Genomic DNA, 18,304 nt, shown 5'->3' with positions numbered 1-18,304 from the left:
CACAAAATGCTGGAGTAACTCAGCAGGATAGGCAGCATCTCTGGAGAGAAGGAATAGGTGACGTATCGGGTCGAGATCCTTCTTGGATGAAGAAGAGGAAGCTAGGAGGTTGCAGGGAGACTTGGACAGGTTGAGTGAGTGGGCAGATGCAGATGCAGAATGATGTAGATAAATGTGATGTTATCCACTTTGGCAGCAAGAACAAGGAGGCAGATTATTATCTCAATTATGTCAGATTAGGAAAAAGGGAAGTGTAATGAACCAAATCAAACATACGTTAAGATACAACACATATTTATTAAATCTACATACAGCAAGGATCTACAGTCATCACATCTTGTACACCAGTCACTGAAGGTAAACATGCAGGTAGTGAAGAAAGCTAATGGCATGTTGGCCTTCATATCGGGAGGATTTGAGTATAGGAGTAAAGAGGTCCTTCTGCAGTTGTACAGGGCCCTGGTGAGACCACACCTGGAGTAATGTGTGCTGTTTTGGTCTCCTAATTTGAGGAAGGACATCCTTGCTATTGAGGCAGTACAGCGTAGTTTCATGAGGTTAATCCCCAGGATGGCAGACTGTCATATGAGTAAAGATTGGAAAGACTGGGCTTGTATTCACTGGAATTTAGGATGCGAGGAGATCTTATAGAAACATATAAAATTATAAAAGGACTGGATAAGCTAGATGCAGGAAAAATGTTCTTAATGTTGAAGGAGTCCAGAACCAGGGGCCACAGTCTACGAATAAAGGGAAGGCCATTTAAAACTGAGATGAGAACAAACTTTTTCACCCACAGAAGGCAGTAAAGGTAAAATTCACTGGATGAATTTAAAAGAGAGTTAAGGGCCTGTCCCACGAGCATGCGACTGCATGCGGCAAGGGAGACCAAACCGTAAGCGGGGGCCGCGCGGAGGTCGAGTGATCCCCGTACAGGGCCTGTCCCACCAGCATGCGACTGCATGCGGCGAGCACTATCAAACCGGAAGCGGGGGCCGCGCAGAGGTCGAGTGATCCCGTACGAGTTGACGTGAAGTTCGAGCGAAGTCCGGGGGAAGTTCGCTGCGTACGGCGTCGAGACGTTGCATACGGCATCGAGACGCTGAGTATGCCCGTCGAGGCGGTGCGTACGGCCTCAATGTGGCTGCGGGCCGGCAGGCCATTGCCGCGTGGAATTTTTGAACAGTGTCAGTTTTTCGGAGCCCCACGCGATGTCGGGACCAACTCCGCACTACTCCATACGGCTCCGGCGATCGAAGTGGGACCGGCCCCACGAGGCCGTATGGCTCAAGCGACCATGTTAGGTCGCGCTTGCCGCATGCAGTCGCATGCTCGTGGGACAGGCCCTTTAGATAACTAACTAGGGGCTTGTGGAATCAAGGGATATGGGGAGAAGGCAGGCACGGGTTACTGATTGAGGATAATCAGCCATGATCACAATGAATGGCGGTGCTGGCTCGAAGGGCCAAATGGCTTCTTCCTGCACCTATTTTCTATGTTTCTATGACCCAAAACGTCACCCATTCCTTCTCTCCAGAGGTGCTGCCTGTCCCGTTGAGTTACTCCAGCATTTTATGTTTAGTTTATAGTTTAGTTTAGTCTAGAGATACAGCGCGGAAACACACACTTCGGCCCACCAAGTCCGCACCGAACAACGATCCCCGCACACTAACACCACCCTACACGCACTAGCGACAATTTAACATGCATACATTTATACCAAGCTAATTAACCTAAAGACCTGCACATCGTTGTATTTGTGGGAGGAAACTGAAGATCTTGGAGAAAACCCACGCGGTCATGGGGAGAACATACAGACAGCACCCGTAGTCAGGATTGAACCCGGGTCTCTGCCACTGTAAGGCTGCAACTCTACCACTGCGCCATTGTGCCGCCCACTTTGTGCTGAACACTCTGTGTTCTATGCTGGTCAATAAAGTTACATACACTCCCCATATATTTTTTGGATGACCCAGTTTATTGAGGAGTAACAGAACTTTTGAAAACAAAAACTGCTTATTTAAAGATGTCTCTATTTTTCAAATGCCAGACCTCTGTGATACGAGGAACCTATTTGGCTTTGGAGCATATGAACAAACTGAGTGGTGGGAAAGGAGGAATTATCGTGAACGTGGCCTCTTTAGCAGGTAAGATTTCTGATGATTTTAGTTTAACCAAAAGCTGCTGTAGCAAAATTGATAGAGTGGAAATTGCCTTACAGAATACACCAGGCAATTGGAAAGGCCAATACTATATTGCCTTTCATTGCAAGAAGAATTGAGTACACAAATAAAGAAGTCTTACTGGAATTATTTAAGTCCTTGGTGAGCCCACATATGGCTTGCAGTAGTTTTGGTAAAACACATGTTCCCAGGACACTAACTGAAAATAATGCAACTGATGAATTAGTAAACACTATTTGTATCGCACGGGCTGAATTGGTTACCTGGACTGGAGAAACAAGGAACTGCAGATGCTGGTTCACCAAGGAAAGACACAAATAATTCAGTGGGTCAGACATTGGACAGGAAGATTTGGACAGGTACATGGATAGGAAAGGTTGAGAGGGATATCGGCCAAATGCAGGCAGGTGGGACTAGTGGAGATGGGGCATGTTAGTCAGCGTAGGTATGTTGGGCCAAAGGGCCTGTTTTCATGCTGTAATAATAATAATGGATGGGATTTATATAGCGCCTTTCTAATACTCAAGGCGCTTTACATCGCATTATTCATTCACTCCTCAGTCACACTCGGTGGTGGTAAGCTACTTCTGTAGCCACAGCTGCCCTGGGGCAGACTGACGGAAGCGTGGCTGCCAATCTGCGCCTACGGCCCCTCCGACCACCACCAGTCACTCACACACATTCACACACATTCTCACACATGCTGTATGACTCAATGAGTGTATGCGTCTACGACTCTCTATCAACTCAGCACAGACTCTACCCCTCAACTTACACTCTAGGAGTGGTCTAACTGTGGTCAGTTAAACTACAAACCCACACATCTTTGGGATATGGGAGGACATTTTAAAAGCCATTGGAAAACCATAGGGGCCACAGGGAGAACCTGCAAACGTCTGCACGGACAGTAACCAAGGTCTTGGCTCTGATATTAACAAGCAGCAGCTTTAACAGCTGCACCACTGTGCTGCCCTAAAGAGGATGTTTGTGATAACTGGATGATGTGCTCTTCCTGTGACATTGAGGCCAGAACTGCATCAAGGTTCCAGCAAACTTTCCTCTGTAAGAATTTTAAAAAAAATCAAAATAAACTTTATTCAGAATAAAAAAGATGTACAAAACAGGAACTGCGGATGCTGATTGAAACTGGAGTAACTCAGCGGGACAGGCAGCATCTCCGGAGAAAAGGAATGGGTGATGTTTCAGGTCGAGACCCAGTTTAAGAGGAAATGAGAGAAGATATTTCTTGCTGCAGAGAGAGCAAGGAAATGCCTGGATGATTTTTAATGGCCAACATATCTTTAAGAAAGATTACGTGTTGGTATTTTTCAAGAGCTCAGGCATCTTCTCTTTATATCACATTTGAAGCTGTTTCTGCATCTTCTGTATTTCTGACCTTGTAACTCTGATGTATGTGGTCCAACCCTGCGGTCTTGTTTTTCTGCAGCAGCTTTATGCTGCCCTGAAGATGGTGTTTCTGATAACCAGACCGTGCTCTTGTTCATTTACATAGAAACATAAAAACATAGAAAATAGGAGCAGGAATAGGCCATTCGCCCCTCGAGCCAGCACCACCATTCAATATGATCATGGCTAAACATCCAAAATCAATAGCCTATTCCTGCTTTCTCCCCACATTCCTTGATTCCGTTAGCCCTAAGAGCTACATCTAACTCTCTCTTAAATACATTTTGGAGGAGCTTTAGGTTGAGGTTTATTATTGTCACATGTACTGAGGTACAGTGAATAGCTTTGTTCTGCATGCTATCCAATCTAATCAGATACTATATATAAATACAATCAAGCCAAACTCAAGTATGATAGATGAACGAAGGGGTAGAGACAGAGTGCGGAATATAGTTCTCAGCATTGTAGCGCAACAGTTCCAGAGACAGAATCCAATGTCCGCAATGGAGTAGAGGAGAATCGGACTATACCCTAGCTTATGGAAGGACTGTTCAGAAGCCTGATAACAGAGGAGAAGAAGCTATTCCTGAGTCTGGTGGTGCGCCCTTTCAAGCTTTTGTATTTTCTGCTGGAGCTGAGGGTAAGCCATATTCCGGTGCACCGTTGCCCTTCGTGAGAGAGATACAGGGTTTGGAGGCGCTGTTCTGTCTGTTCCAACAGGAGAGGGGAGAAAAAGGGAAGGCTAGAGTGGGAAAGATGTTTGATTATGCTGGCTGCTTTCCTGAGGTAGTGTGATATAGAGGCAGTGCAAGGCAGTCAATGGCGAGGGGTCTGGTCTGTGTGTGATGGATTGGGCTACATCTAGAATAGTATGGCGATGTAGGTACCTTTACTTCCCCTCTTTCAGGAGTACCATTCTAGAGATTGGATTCATGCCCAACTCTGGTACTGAAATCTCCAAGGAATTTGATCCCCATCTCCTTTGGTAAAGTAATCAAGGCTCATTTAAGATGTGACTGAAATCTGACTGTTTAGAACAAGTACCTGCCTGAAGGTGTTGTTTATTTTCACCTTCAATGCACTAACACCGACGCTGGTTGACTGGGGGGGGAAAGGTGCTTGAAGATGCAGATATCAGACATGACGCCAAACCCATGGTCAACTGGGCAGCAGTGATCCCACCCTCGTATATACTTCTAATCCTGCACTTCAACAGGTGCCACAAGGCATGAGGAAAATACCAACACTGTCTCTACAAATTCCTTTAATTCGCTGGAAGGACGAGTGAATGAGTCATAATCGCAGCACCGAAACAGGCCCTTTGGCCTATCTTGTCCATGCCGAGAAAGTTGGCATTCAGAGTCAGTGCTATTTGCCTGTATTTGGCCCATATCCACCTAATGCATTTCTATCCATAAAGCTCACCAAAAGTCTTTTCAAAGCCGTAATTCACAAGTTCTTAAGTTCATAAGTGATGGGAGTAGAATTAGGGCATTCAGCCCATCAAGTCTACTTCATCATTCAATTATGGCTGATCTATCTTTCCTTCTCAATCTCAATCTCCTGCCTTCTCCCCATTACCCCTCACACCCTTAGGAATCACAACTCTGTCAATCTCCACCTTAAAATTATCGATTGACTTGGCCTCCACAGCCGTCTATGGCAATAAATTCTACAGATTCACCACCATCTGATTAAATAAACTCCACCTCATCTGCTTACAAAAGGTATGTCCTTTTATTCTAGAGGCCACTAGTCCTAGACTCTCCCACTCGTGGAAACATCCTCTCCACATCCACTCGTTCCAGGTTTTTCACTATTCGTATCCATAATTGTATCTGCTTCTATAGAAACATAGAAAATAGGTGCATGAGTAGGCTATTCGGCCCTTCGAGCCTGCACCCACATTCAATATGATCATGGCCGATCATCCAACTCAGTATCCTGTACCTGCCTTCTCTCCATACACCCTGATCCCTTTAGCCACAAGGACCACATCTAACTCCCTCTTAAATATAGCCAATGAACTGGCCTCAACTACCTTCTGTGGCAGAGAGTTCCAGAGATTCACCACTCTCTGTGTGAAAAATGTTTTTCTCATCTCGGTCCTAAAGGATTTCCCCTTTATCCTTAAATTGTGACCCCTTGTCCTGGACTTCCCCACCATCGGGAACAATCTTCCTGCATCTAGCCTGTCCAACCTCTTAAGAATTTTGTAAGTTTCTATAAGATCTAGAAGATATAACTTCCTCTTGTCGCTCGTTCCAGTTACGGCCTACCTTCTGAGTGAAAAGAATTTGCCCGCTGTGCCCAATCTTAAATCTCTCTCCTTTCACCTTAAGCTTATATCCTCTCGTCTTTTAGAATGTTCTACCCTTGATGAAAGATTGTGAGTGTTCACATTATTCATGCCCCTTGTGAACTTGTATACCTCAGTAAGGTTACCACCCAACCTTCTACGCTTCAAAGAATTAAGGCAGTGTTGTGACTAATGTCAGAGTCTTTCACAAAAGAAACCTCCTCAATTCTGAAGCACTGATTACTCTACAGGACAGGCCACATCCTTTGTTTGCACTCCTGATATCAGACTCCCAAAATAGACAGTTATTTCTGAGCTGAGTTGTGGAAAAAGATCACCAGTGAACGGAGGTTAACAGAGGTTAAGGTTTAAGGATGTATGAAAAACTTTTGTGAGGAAATACAATGTTCCCACTGTCTTCGGGGAATTGATGCTAGAAATATTTGAAAATTGAAATGAAAAACAGAAAATACTAGAATAGCCGTGTTCAAAAGGGAACTGCAGATGCTGGAATATCGAAGGTACACAAAATTGCTGGGGAAACTCAGCGGGTGCAGCAGCATCTATGGAGCGAAGGAAATAGGCGACGTTTCGGGCCGAAACCCTTCTTCATACTAGAATAGCCAGCAGGTCAGGCCACCATTGTGATAAGGGAAACAGAGTCAATGTTTCAGGACAATATTTGATGTGATCAAGCTTTTCCCTTTGAGAATAGGGAAGATTCAAACAAGAGGACATGACTTCAGAATTAAGGGACAGAAGTTTAGGGGTAACATGAGGGGGAACTTCTTTACTCAGAGAGTGGTAGCGGTGTGGAATGAGCTTCCAGTGGAAGTGGTGGCGGCAGGTTCGTTGGTATCATTTAAGAATAAATTGGATAGGCATATGGATGAGAAGGGAATGGAGGGTTATGGTATGAGTGCAGGCAGGTGGGACTAAGGGAAAAAAATGGTTCGGCGCGGACTTGTAGGGCCGAGATGGCCTGTTTCCGTGCTGTAATTGTTATATGGTTATATGGTTATATGACAAAAGAAACTCGGAAAGGTGCAGGGATGGTGGGGGTGGGGGGGGGGGGGGGGGGGGGTGGGGGGGGGGGGGGGGGGGGGGGGGGGGGGGGGTGGGGGGGAGACAGTCATAGAGTCATGCAGCATGGAAACAGGCCCTTCAACCCAATCATCCATGCCGACCAAAATGCTCCCTCTAATCTACTCATGTTCCACGTTTGGCCAATATTCCTCTAAGCATTTTCTATTCTACCTGCCTAAATGTCTTTCAAAATCTTGTTATTTTACTTGCCTCAAATACCTCCTCTGGCAGCTCATTCCATACACCCACCACCCTCTGAGTGCAAAAGTTGCTCCTCAGGTTGCTATTATATCTTTCCTCTCTCACCTTAAACATAGGCCGTCTAGTTGTTGATTGTCCTACCTAGGGAAAAAGACTGTGCATTCACCCTACCCATTCCCCACATGATTTCATACAACGTTTAAGAACCATTTAGACAGGTACATGGATAGGATAGGTTTATAAGGATATGGGCTAAATGCGGGAGGTGGGATTAGCATAGATGGGGCAAGTTGGTTTGGTCAGTGTGGGCAAGTTGGACCGAAGGGCCTGTTTCAACACTGTATGACTCTCTGACTCTATAACTTGATAATATCATACACCTCCACTGTGTTATCTCTCTGATATTTTTTTCTGATATGGTAAAACTGGGCACACCACAGGGATGAGATGCAAGTGAGGTTTTCTGTCTCAATGAGTGAATGGGACCAGTTAGAGAGAGAGAGAGAGAGAGATCATCAAGAAAAGAATGTAGGAGTTTTGAAATACTGAGCAGGAAGACATGCCCCACAGTGGTTAGACTTGGTTCATCTTCAGTCCCAAGAAAAGAAGGATGAACAAAACTACCTGAGCTAATATCGCATGGACATCTTATGCAGACCCAAGACATCAAGTCACCTGTGTTATAGAATTCAACATGGAGTTCAACATGAAGGCTAGAATGTGCCCAGATAGAATACAAGGTGTTGATGGTCTATGGGCATTCAAAGCAGAGAAGGACCATTCGCAATGGTATTGAGTATCTCAAGCTCTTACAGTGGGAAGCAAGTAAGTAAGTAAGTAAGTTTATTGGCCAAGTATTCACATACAAGGAATTTGCCTTGGTGCTCCACCCACAAGTAACAACATGACATACAGTGACAGTTATGCCCCTGTCCCACTTAGGAAACCTGAACGGAAACCTCTGGAGACTTCGCGCCCCACCCAAGGTTTCCGTGCGGTTCCCGGAGGTTTTTATCAGTCTCCCTACCTGCTTCCACTACCTGCAACCTCCGGTAACCACCTGCAACCTCCGGGAACCGCACGGAAACCTTGGGTGGGGCGCAAAGTCTCCAGAGGTTTCCGTTCAGGTTTCCTAAGTGGGACAGGGGCATTGCGAATGACTCAGAAAAGACTAAACATTAATAATAATAAGACATTAATGATAAAACACCATTGATCAAGCATGTGAACCAACAAAATACCAGATCAAAGGGAGGCTACAGATTTTTGGCTGTTGAGTAGAGCAACTACTCGTGGGTAAAAACCTTTTATGTCTGGCTGTGGCAGCTTCGACAATCCGGAGTCGCCTTCCAGAGGGAAGTGATTCAAAGAGTTTGTGGCCAGGGTGAGAGGGGACAGAGATGATCTTGCCCGCTCGCTTCCTGGCCCTTGCAGTGTACAGTTCATCAATGGAGGGAAGGTTGCAGCCAATAACCTTCTCTGCTAATCTGATGATTCGCTGCAGCCTCCAGGTGTCGTGCTTGGTGGCTGAGCCAAACCAGACCATGATGGAGAAGGTGAGAACAGACACTATGATGGCCGTGTAGAATTGGACCATCATTGCCTGTGGCAGATTGTGCTTCCTCAGCTGCCGCAGGAAGTACATCCTCTCTTGTGCCTTTTTGACTGTGGAGTCGATGGTAGCCCCCCACTTAAGGTCCTTGGAGATGATGGTTCCCGGGAACTTAAAAGACTCCACAGATGTGATTGTGGTGTTGTTGATGGTGAGTGGGGTGAGGGAAGGGGGAGCTCTCCTAATGTCTACAATCAATTCCACTGTCTTAAGAGCATTGAGCTGTAGGTTGCTATGGCACCAGGACGCCAGCTGTGACACTTCCTGTCTGTAGGCAGATTCCTCCCCATCCTGGATCAGTCCAATCAGGGTTGTGTCGTCCGCAAACTTGAGAAGCTTGACAGAGGTGTCTGTGGAGGTGCAGTCGTTGGTGTAGAGAGAGTAGAGGAGAGGTGAGAGTACGCAGCCTTGCGGTGCTCCTATGCTGAGCGATTGCGGGTCCAAGATGTGCTTTCCCAGCCTCACATGCTGCTTCTTGTCTGTCAGGAAGTTGGTGATCCACTGACAGAGGGGTTCAGGCACAGTCAACTCGGAAAGTTTGGAGTGTAGTAGCTCTGGCACAATGGTGTTGAATGCAAAGCTAAAATCAACAAACAGGATCCTCGCATAGGTCCCCTGGCGGTCTAGGTGCTGTAGGATGAAGTGCAGGCCCAGGAAGACGCAATAATCCAAAAGTCAATGGCGTTTTATTTGTCATGTGTTCAACTGCACAGTGAATTTTTCTTTGCATATATTACACATACGGGCGCCGCCATTTTTGGCACCATTATTCAAAGTCCAAAGTGCGGTCGGCCCGCGCGCTTGATGTACCGGAGGAGTTCCTGTGTACCGACGTCCCTCTCCTCTCCTTGCCCAGCCATCTTTGTGTCCCAGGGGCGACTCCTGCAGTCGACCTTGCAGGCGCTGGAGACATTACCCCAGTTCACCCTCCTACCGGCCCTTGCTCCTCGCGTCCGACGTCTCCAGCTCCCTCCCAGTTAGGCCACCCGATGAGCCTTCTTCTGGGCGAGCACCATGGCCGCGGCACCTCTGAAAGCCCTCTACGAACAGCGGAGGAAGTAGACCATTTTATAAACCATCCAACCATCCAGCCTGTGGAGCACCTCTTGCCCCCTGTGTGCAAGTGCCTGCAGTTCCTACATGAGTCACATCAGAATCCAGAGAAATAGGTCGGCCTTGATCTCCGGCAGATGCTGGAATCTTGAGCAAAACACAAAGTGCTAGAGGAACCCAGTGAGTGAGGAGGGAATGGACAGGTGATGTTTCGGGTTGAGACCCTTCTTCAGACTCCAAGGGACTGTCTCAAAAGAGGAAGTATTTTTAAGATTTTCTTTCTTCTTTGCATCATTAAAATTTACTGTAGTTCAAGCCAAAGACTGTGTTTTTCCCCTTGGTTTAGATTGCATTAAATCAATATTTGGTAAAGATCTATGGATACTTAAATGAAACATTATCATTGGATTTTATGTGATCATCCTAGTAAAACCTACAACTGAAATGCACATTGGAAAGGTGGTAAAGAAGACATTTGGCATATTTGGATTCATCGGTCTGGGGGTGGGGGTAAAAGTCGGAAAGTTATGTTGCAGGATAAATCTTTGGTTAGGCTGCATGCAGTTCTGGGTGTCCAGGACTGATCTAGTTTAGTTTAGAGATACGGTGCGGAAACAGGCCCTTCAGCCCATCGAGTCCACACTGACCAGCGATCCCCGCACATTAACACTATCCTACACACACTAGGGACAATTTACACCTACACCAAGCCAATTAACCTACAAACCTGTACGTCTTTGGAGTGTGGGAGGAAACCAAAGATTTCGGATAAAATCCACGTGGTCATGGGGAGAACGTACAAAGACCGTACAGACAACACTCGTAGTCGGGATTGAACCCGGGTCTCCGGCGCTGCAAGAGTTTAAGGCAGCGACTCTACAGCTGCACCACCGTGCCGACTGATGTAGGGACTTTGAAGAGACAGAAGATGAGATTCACCAGAATGAAACTTGAATTAGAGGGTATTAACTATCAGGCGAGGTTGGACAAACTTGGATAAAATTGTTTTATCTGGAACACAAGAGGTTGAAGTGTGACCTAATAGAAGTTTATGGAATTATGAGAAGCATAAATAAGATTAATAGAACCTTTTCCACAGATGGAAATGCAAAACACCAGGGGGCATAGACTTTAGAAATCAGAGGCACAGTGCGGAAACAAGCCCTTCGGACCACCGAGTCCGCGTCGGCCAGCGATCGCCCCTTACACTAGCATATCCTACATATCCTAGCATATCCTACTAGCAACAATTTACCAATTTACAAATTCACAGAAGCCAATTAACCTACAAATATGTACCTGTTTGGAGTGTGGGAAGAAACCGGAGCACCCGGAGAAAACCCATGTGGTCACAGGGGAGAATGTACAATCTCCGTATAGACAGCACCCGTAGTCAGGATCGAACCCAGATCTGTGGCACTGTGAGGCAGCATCTCCACCGCTGTGCCATTGTCCTGCCCTAGTTTAAGGTGAGAGGGGCAAAGTTTAAATGATATTTGTGAGGCAAGTTTGTTTGTGCAGAGAAGGGATTGCCTGAAACGTACTGCCAGGGGAGATCGTGGAAGCAGATACGACAGTGGCAGTTAAGAGGCATTTAGACAGACACACAGACAGGCAGGAAATGAAGGGATATAGATCAGATGTGCAGTTTAAAGTGGCAACATATTCGGCACATTGTGGCCCAAAGGGCCTGTTCCTGTGCCGTACATGTCTATCCCTTCGACACCACCTCTTCCACATCCAACAATGGACCATTGTGTGCTCCACATTTCCTTGGGGTCATCAGTGCCTGCTCTGATTTGTTCTGAGCCTTTTCATACCTCTAGTTTCCCTCCTTGACTCTCGGTCTGAAGAAGGGTCTGGACCCGAAACGTCACCTACTCGTATTCTACAGAGATGCTGCCTGACCCGCTGAGTTACTCAGCATTTTGTCTTTATCTTCTGCACATGTCCATGTCTATGAAGGAGATCATATGGCCATAAATGGATTTACTTATGCAACTTTTACTTCCCATGCTTGGTCTATAGTGACTCATTTCTTGACGTTTCAGCACCCATCCATCACTGGATAAATGTGATGTGCATGAGATCACTGTGCAACATTTTTTCTTTATGTCCTTTCTAATCAGTCTACCAATTCTATCCGTGCTTCCCAATTATTTCCCTCAGCCAAGGGAGGCAGTTATTCTTGTATACCCCTTTTCATTTCACTGCACATCTCGTATGTGTATGTGACGAATAAACTTGACTTGACTTCAGTCTCTTACAATATTATTCAACTTCATTAAATCTCCACTTTCTCTTTCCAAAGAAAATAAGTCTCACCGTCAACAATCTCTTCATAAAAGCAAAACTCACCAGCCCTGGTAATATCTTGCCAAACCTCCCCTGTTTCCCCTTCAGTGCATTTATACATCAGTGTCACTTCCTCTACTGGACTTTATCTTGCACTAAACGTCATTCCCTTTATCATGTGGATGGCTCGATTGTAATCACGTGTAGAATTTCCGCTGACTTGTTAGCACGCAACAAAAGTTGTTCACTCTACCTCGGTACGTGTGACAATAAACTAAGCCAAACTAAACGAGCATTTTCTGGTGCATTGGCACAGAATGATATCCTCAATCAGCAAATGACTGGCCGCAGATAACGAGCTTCGCAAGCCAAGCATTTTCCACCCTTGAAATAACAAATGGAAGGAAATTCTGCTGAAAAGTCACAATGGCAGAAGTTCACAGTGCCCTGGTGTCTGGGGATGTGCTGTCCTAGCACTTGGAGCTGCCTCGTCAGTAACTTGTAGATATTGCATCTCATAAGCCAATCTTCACAAGGCAATTCACAAGGCTGGTGAGAAATGTTTTGCAGATAGGGGAAGCTGCCTTCATTACTCCTTATGCACCCACAGCTGTGCATCTAAGTACCATCCTATCAACAACTAGAGAGTGGTCCTGAGCTACCATCTACTTCATTGGAGACCCTCGGACTATCTTTAATTGGACTTGATCTTGCACTGTACTATATTCCCTTTATGCTGTAACTGTACACTGTGGATGGCTCGTTTGTAATCCTGAATAGTCTTTTCGCTGACTGGATAGTTCACAACAAAATGATTTTCACTGTACCTCAGTACACATGACAATGATAAATTAAACTAAATCAAGCCAAATTTATTGCACAAGTACGGAACTCATGGCTAATATTGTTGGGAAAGTTGCTGTCTCTACCAATGGAAATAAAAATGCAATAGTAGGTCATGTTTTAATATAAATGCAACCCTTAATGCATTGGGAAGTTTATGCCTTGCAGGGCATAGCAGTTTATGAGAAGGAGTGTGGAGGAAGGAACTTCCAGATGCTGGTTTACTTCGAAGATAGGTACAAAAGTCTGGAGTAACAGCGGGACAGGCAGCATCTCTGGAGAAAAGGAATAGGTGACATTTTGGGTCGAGACCCTTCTTCAGAGTGAGAGCCAGGGGAGAGGGAAATTAAAAGTATGAAAAGGTACAAAAAACAAATGGTCTTTACATACCTTTCATTCATTTGTTCAGTAGATGGCGTTACGGGTCAAAACCCTGTCTGAAGGAGGGTTCTGACCCCGAAACGTCACCTATTCCTTTTCTCCAGAGATGCTGCCTGACCCGCTGAGTTACTCCAGCATTATGTGTCTATCTTCAATATGCGAGAAGATCTGTCAGAGATTGTCATAGGGCATAAGTATGATATTTTCAGGAAAGTTGAAACATCAACTTTCTGCAACTTCAATATCAACTTTCTGCAGCTTCTCGGGGTCTTGAGCAGAGCAGTTCTCAAAGCAAGCTCTGAGTTCCCAGATTAACACTGACAATCCCAGTTTGGATTCAGACTCCCCCGCTGGACTCCATGGGATTTGCTTCTGATGGATATCCTCACGGATCTGACGCCTAACACACAACGGAGGTGGGGCGTCGAGAGCGTAGGGGGTGGTGGTGGTGGGGGGGGTTTGCTGTCACGTGTGGCAGCAGGCAGGAGATAGGACTGTTTGATTAACTTTTGTGCCTTTGTCGGAGTCAGAAACATGGTGACACTTGTGTACTGTCTAAGTGAGGTCTGATATATAACTTTACCAGGTTGTATGCAAAACAAAGCATTTCACTGTACCTCATACATGTACCAATAAAATATCATTGAACTCCACTGAAGTTTGGCCTAAATTATCGTGCCTATGTCTGTGGGGTTGGGTTTGAACTCAGTATACTCACTTCCTGCTCTGAGATAGGAGAAGCATCAGCTGAGTTGCAGACTATTACTCAAAGACGTAGAGTAAATAAGGAAGAAGGTACCCACTGGCGGGTGGGTTGGTGATGAATGGACTGACAAAAATATCTTGAACACAAACTGGAAACAGGGAACAGATTCAGTCATGATCTTTAGAAGGGAAATAATTGATGGGTCAGGCATGGAGGGGGTTATTAATGATCATGCAATGGATTTTCCATAGATAGTAAAATCCTGTAGTAACTCAACGGGTCAGGCAGGCAGTATCCCTAGAGAAAAAGGATAGGTGATGTGTTGGATCGGGGCCCTTCTACACTATGGATTAGCCCAGGGGTGGGGAACCTTTTCATGTTGGAATGCTGCATTAAGTTAGCTGTAATCTAATAAGGCCACATCCAAGAAACTTATTTTGTAAAAATCTAACTACTATCTACTAACTTCAAGAAAATGAAAAAAAATGGCTTTGTTGTGACTGCTTTTTATGGGAAAGCATTTGAATATTAGGTTGCAACATGGAGGTACGCAGTTTCAGCTGATCTTCTAGATGGATATCCGTCATTTGTAACCTTAAGGGCGTCTTCATTTGGGTTAGGTAGGAGAATGTAGATTCACAGCAATAAGTGGTTGAAAAGCAAGAAAGCATTTTTAGTACGGGGAGGATTATTGCGTTGAATCTTCTTTTACTCTTTGGTATTTTAAATACATTTATTTTAAGATTAAAATTAAAATAATAAAAGACGAACAAAAACATATTAATAAAAATAAAAGGATTTGTTCTACAAAATTTGGATTAATTCAAAAGGCCGCACGTAATGGCCTAGAAGGCTGCATACGGCCTTAAGGCCGCAGGTTCCCCACCCCTGGATTAGCCCATTGCTGCTTCAATATATGTAGAGCGATCATGTTGCTGATTAAGTAACTGTAGTGGTTATGTGGTTTAAAGTTATTTTTACGGAGTACATTTGTCAACTGCTTGTGCTATTGCACATAGATTGAAAATCATGTGAAATTGATCGAAAGGGAGTGGAATTATTAGATCAGAGCATGAGGGTGGGGTAGGTGTGATTTACTGTAATCCCAAATATAGTACATATAACAGTACAGTACAGTGTGGCCCTTTGGCCCACAATGTCCCAGCCAAACACACTACCAAGTTAAACAAACCTCCTATGCCAGCTCATGAACCGTATCTCTCCATTCCCTGCATATCCATGTGTCTATCATTGGTCTTCGTTGGTCGGGCCACTCGAGTATGTCAGGAAGTCATGACGCAGCTTTATAGGATTGTGTTTAGGCCACATTTAGAACATTGACGATGGCAGCTTCGCCAATAGTCTGTCTTTTCGTCTTTTTTTTGTTATTTTTTGAGTGTTTTAAACGTTTATCTCTGGACAACCATGGTCTCAGAGACATGAGTTCAAATCCCACAGTGGGCAGCTGAAGAACCAACATCCAATTTTGGTTTAGAAGGATTTGAGGAGGAAACATTTAACACAGATGTTGGTGGAATCTGGAAAGCCTTATCACAGAGGACGAAGAAGGCATTCTCACACATTTAGGAGGCGTATAGATGAGCACTAGAAACCCCATACTATGGAAGATTACAGGCCAAGTGCTGGGAAATAGGTTTAGTAGAGATAGGTACTTAATGGCTAGCATGTACATAGTGGACCAAAAGGCCTGTTTAGCATGCAGTATGAATCTATGAGTCCAAATCTAGAATTTTAAGGCTAGTTACTGTACATGTAAACCAGCCTGGTTCAATAATGACCTTCAAGAATACTCTAGCTGGTCGTGCTTTGTTATGACTCTATTAATGTCGGTAAAGGTGGATAGGATAGGAAAGGTTTAGAGGGATATGGGCCCAAAGCAGGCAGGTGGGACTAGTGTAGATGGGGCATCTAGGTGGGCCTGGGCAAGTTGGGCTAAAGGACCTATTTAGTTTAGTTTAGTTTAGAGATACAGTGCGGAAACAGGCCCTTTCGGCCCACCGGGTCCGTGCCGACCAGCAACCCCCGCACATTAATACTATCCTATACCCACTGGGGACAGTTTTTACATTTACAAAGCCAATTACTCTATATACCTGTAAGTCTTTGGGGTGTGGGAGGAAACCGAAGCATTCGGAGAAAACCCATGCAGGTCACGGGGAGAACGTACAAACTCCATACAGACAGCACCCGTAGTCGGAATCGAACCCGGGTCTCTGGCGCTGCATTCGCTGTAAGGCAGCAACTCTACCGCTGCTGCCACCGTGGTGTCCTGGCACTGTGGAAGAAGTTCTAAACTTATTGTGATGCAAGGAACTGCAGATGCTGGTTAGTCTGATGAAGGGTCCCAACATGAAACATCACCTATCAATGTTCTCCACGGATGGGTCTGACCCGCTGAGTTACTCCAGCACTTGGTGTTCTTCTAAATTTATTGAGTTCTGTTTTTAGGAAACATTGCCTAAACAATCTTTTTCCCCCCTCTGCCTAGCTGATTGTTGAACTCGGCTATGGACCGATTTGATTGAATTCAATAACCATGTCTTCCTGACCACCACCCACGGCTCCGCTAACACCCGCTAACACACACCAAAACTACACCCACTTCCAGTGGATTCATTGATGTAAACATATTGCAAAATATCAGGCTGATCTCTGCATTGATGGAACCTTTTATGGGTAAATTGGTGGGTTTTTAGTTTAGGGGTACAGCATAGAAGCAGGCCCTTTGGCCCATCAGGTCCATGCCAACCATCGATCACGTGTTCACATTAATTCAATGTTACCCCATTCCCTACAAAGTAGGGAAATTTACCGAGGCCAATTAACCTACAATTAACCTACAAACTTGCACGTCTTTGGGGTATGGGAGGAAGCGGAGCACCTGAGGAAACCCACGCAGTCACAGAGAGAACGTGCAAACTGCACACAGACAATACCTGAGGTCAGGATCGAACCGGGGTCTCTGGTGCCGTGAGGCAGCAGCTCTCCCAGCTGCGCCACTGTGCCACCCAACTGTTGTTGGGGGACAGAGAGTGGAGGTTAACAAGCAAACTCCTCTTACAATAGCTGTGGTCAGGGCTTTGCTTCACAACCTGGATATGCTGCTGATTGATTCAGAGTTCATCCAACAGCCTTGTGTATCATTGCTTTCAGTTCACTCCTGTTTCCATAGTCGAGCTGCACTTTTCAACTACACGTAATCTCAGCAAAGAGTTAGGTTCACCTGGTAACAAGCATTATGTTGGCACCTTTCCAAGAATATATCACTTTGACATATTGCAATGTCAAATTGCATTCAGAGAGTCTCTAGCTGTGGTATTTATGGACTCGTCTCAGATTTGTACACCGGATCTCAAGCATAGAAAGTTGGCTCCACAGAGCCTTGGGGGAACTTCCTCAGCAGAGTGCGCTCAGTTCAATAACAACTGGAAAAGCCTGAACTATAACAACACCACTTTAGGCCGCTCCCAATGCATTTTACTTTGAACTCTACACCTGGCATTTGGCGCTTGAGTGTTCTCTGAAATGATATCACCCCAGCAGGTTTTGATCGATTGAAAGATACAGCATGGAAACAGGCCCTTCGGCCCACGTGCACTAGTTCCATGTTCTCACTCTTTTGCACCCACTCACTTCACACGAGGGGCAATTTACAGAATGCAATAAACTACAAACCCGCATGTCTTTGTGAGGTGGGGGGAAGCTGGACCACCCACGCGGTCATAGTTTAAAGATACAGCATGGAAACTAGCCATTTTGCCAACTGAGTCCACGCTGACCATCGATCACCAGTTCACACTAGTGATATGTTATCCAAATTTCTCATCCACTCCCCACATACTAGGAGAAGTTAACCTACCAGAAGCCAATTCACCTACTAGCCCGCATGTTTTTGGGATGAGGAAGGAAGCTGGAGAACCCAGAAATGAACCGACGCAGTCACAGGGCAAATGTGCAAACTCAGCACAGACAGCACTTGAGGTTAGCTACGTACCCGGGGCTCTGGCGCTGTGTGGCAGCAGCTCTACCAGCTACGTCACTGTGCCATCCTTTTAGATAGTCAAAGAGCCACACAGCATAGAAACAGGCCCTTCAGCCAATCTTGCCCATGCTGACCAAGCTGCCCCATCTACACTAGTCCCATGCTTGGTCCATATGCCTCTAAACATTTCCTGTCCAAATGTATTTTAAATGCTGTTATCGTACGTGCATCAATG

At 45.4% G+C, this 18,304-nt stretch overlaps 1 protein-coding gene across 1 annotated transcript in view; it reads left to right on the top strand.

Annotated features, from left to right (window-relative positions):
• LOC116971288 (15-hydroxyprostaglandin dehydrogenase [NAD(+)]-like) overlaps positions 1 to 18,304 on the top strand; it is a 38,626-nt gene that overhangs the window by 4,876 nt on the left and 15,446 nt on the right. Inside the window, exon 4 of the mRNA XM_033018329.1 lies at positions 2,051 to 2,147. Within this exon, the coding sequence (XP_032874220.1) occupies positions 2,051 to 2,147 (97 nt within the window). The remainder of the gene's footprint in view (positions 1 to 2,050; positions 2,148 to 18,304) is intronic.

Source organism: Amblyraja radiata, chromosome 3 (assembly GCF_010909765.2).
Source record: "Amblyraja radiata isolate CabotCenter1 chromosome 3, sAmbRad1.1.pri, whole genome shotgun sequence".
Classification (NCBI taxonomy): Eukaryota; Metazoa; Chordata; class Chondrichthyes; order Rajiformes; family Rajidae; genus Amblyraja; species Amblyraja radiata.
This window is presented reverse-complemented; position numbering and strand designations above follow the sequence as displayed.